The sequence below is a fragment of the Sinocyclocheilus grahami genome, unplaced genomic scaffold (assembly GCF_001515645.1).
Source record: "Sinocyclocheilus grahami isolate Dianchi unplaced genomic scaffold, SAMN03320097.WGS_v1.1 scaffold245.1, whole genome shotgun sequence".
Lineage (NCBI taxonomy): Eukaryota > Metazoa > Chordata > Actinopteri > Cypriniformes > Cyprinidae > Sinocyclocheilus > Sinocyclocheilus grahami.
In genome coordinates, this window is record NW_015505424.1 from 720,772 (window position 1) to 722,686 (window position 1,915).

The following is a 1,915-nucleotide window of genomic DNA, read 5'->3' on the forward strand; positions in this document are numbered from 1 at the left end:
TTTCATAACTTTTGAAGTTTTTCTCAATAATAGTTTCAATCTGCAAAAATAGTTTAATATGAATATGCACTACTGCTATTTGGAGTCAGTCACTTTTTTTGATAGAAATTAATACTTTTATTCCGCAAAGATGCAATAAATTGATCAAAAGTGACAGTATAGACATTATTAATTTTACAAAAGATTTCCATTGACAATAAATGCTGTTTTTTGAATGTTCTATTTTTAATATTGATAAGAAATGTTCCTTGAGCATCAAATCAGCATATTAAAGTGATTTCTGAAGGATCATGTGACACTGAAGACTGAAGTAATTCATCTTTGCATCACAGGAATAAATAACATTTGAAAATATATTAAAATAGAGCACAGTTATTTTAAATTGTAATAATATTTCACAATATTACTGTTTTTACTATATTTTTGATCAAATAAGGCGTATTTTACATTTGAACTTTAGAACAGTAGTGTAAATTAATAAACTTTAAATGAATAAAAAAATCTGAATAAACATTTCCTCTTGTATTTGTGAAGTACTTCAGTGTATTTTAAGTTCTGTCTTTCTCTCGGTTTCTCTGTAGTTACGAAGTTCTTTTGGCAAGGCGTTCAGCATTAAAAAGGGCGCTAAAGATGGCTCCATGTACTCTGATATTGAAGAGATCGCCACTCCAGACTCTTCTGCACCTAACTCACCAAAACTGGGTCATGAAGAGGGAGAGAACCCGCCCACTTCCCTCCCATCCAGCCAATCAGCCGCTTCCTCTGTGTGAGTAAAGTTCTCATGCGCCAGTCACAATATCAGAAGATGATCACGCAAAAATGGGCGATTTCACTTTTGAAATGCAGGACTATTACACCCTTTAGACTGCTTTTAAGTGTTACCACATTTTAAACAGTGATGACATTGTGTTCTAACAGGATCCATGAAAGTAACGAGGAAAACGAGAGTGATGAGAAGATGGTGTCAGAGCTGCGGTCTGAGCTGTGGGAGAAAGAGATGAAACTGACGGACATCCGGCTAGAAGCGCTGAGCTCAGCACATCAGCTGGAGCATCTACGAGAAGCCATGAACAACATGCATGTTAGTGACCGTTTAGTAACGTTTTGTCATTTTATGCCCTTAAATGTAATACATTTTTCAATTTTTAATTAATTTAATTCTCAAAGTCTTTTGCAGGTTAATATATTTTGTTCTCAACCTGTTTTTTGTGACCCTGCTGCCCCACTGAGCATTCCTTGTCCAATGCTCATGTCTTAATTTAGCTATTTCTATAGTATTGCATCCTTCACATGGGCATTTAATTACATTTTTGACTTTTCAGTGTGTTAAATCTCTTTTTTGGCCCATTTTACTTGTAGAAGAAAACCTGCTTAATAATTATAAATCTGAAAATAAGGTGTTTTTCATTTCCAGCCCTTGTTAACAATTATATGTCACTTATAAATGGTTGTATAATAAAGAATATCGATTTGCCTAATAATTATGAATCAGAATCAGAATGAGCTTTATTGCCAGGTATGTTTACACATACGAGGAATTTGTTTTAGTGATAGAAGCTCCACAGTGCAACAGAATTACAGTGACAATACAGGACATAGATAATAAAAAGAATAATATACAAAATAGACAATGTGTATGTACAGGTATGATATGTGCAAATTTGAAATGTAAAAAAGTATGTGTGTTAAATAAATGTATAATAGTGTTGTTTGTTCCACGTTTATTGTCAAGTGTTCATGAGATGGATTGCCTGAGGGAAGAAACTGTTCCTGTGTCTGGTCGTTCTGGTGCTCAGTGCTCTGTATCGTCGACCAGATGGCAACAGTTCAAAGAGGGAGTGTGCTGGATGTGAGGGGTCCAGAGTGATTTTGGCAGCCCTTTTGCTCACTCTGGATGAGTACAGTTCTTGGAGAG

At 34.9% G+C, this 1,915-nt stretch overlaps 1 protein-coding gene across 2 annotated transcripts in view; it reads left to right on the forward strand.

Annotated features, from left to right (window-relative positions):
- LOC107598126 (neuron navigator 1-like) overlaps positions 1–1,915 on the forward strand; it is a 166,313-nt gene that overhangs the window by 151,829 nt on the left and 12,569 nt on the right. For both annotated transcript variants that reach the window (XM_016289394.1, XM_016289395.1), the window contains 2 exons: positions 582–766; positions 919–1,081. In XM_016289394.1, coding sequence (XP_016144880.1) covers positions 582–766; positions 919–1,081 — 348 coding nt within the window. The remainder of the gene's footprint in view (positions 1–581; positions 767–918; positions 1,082–1,915) is intronic.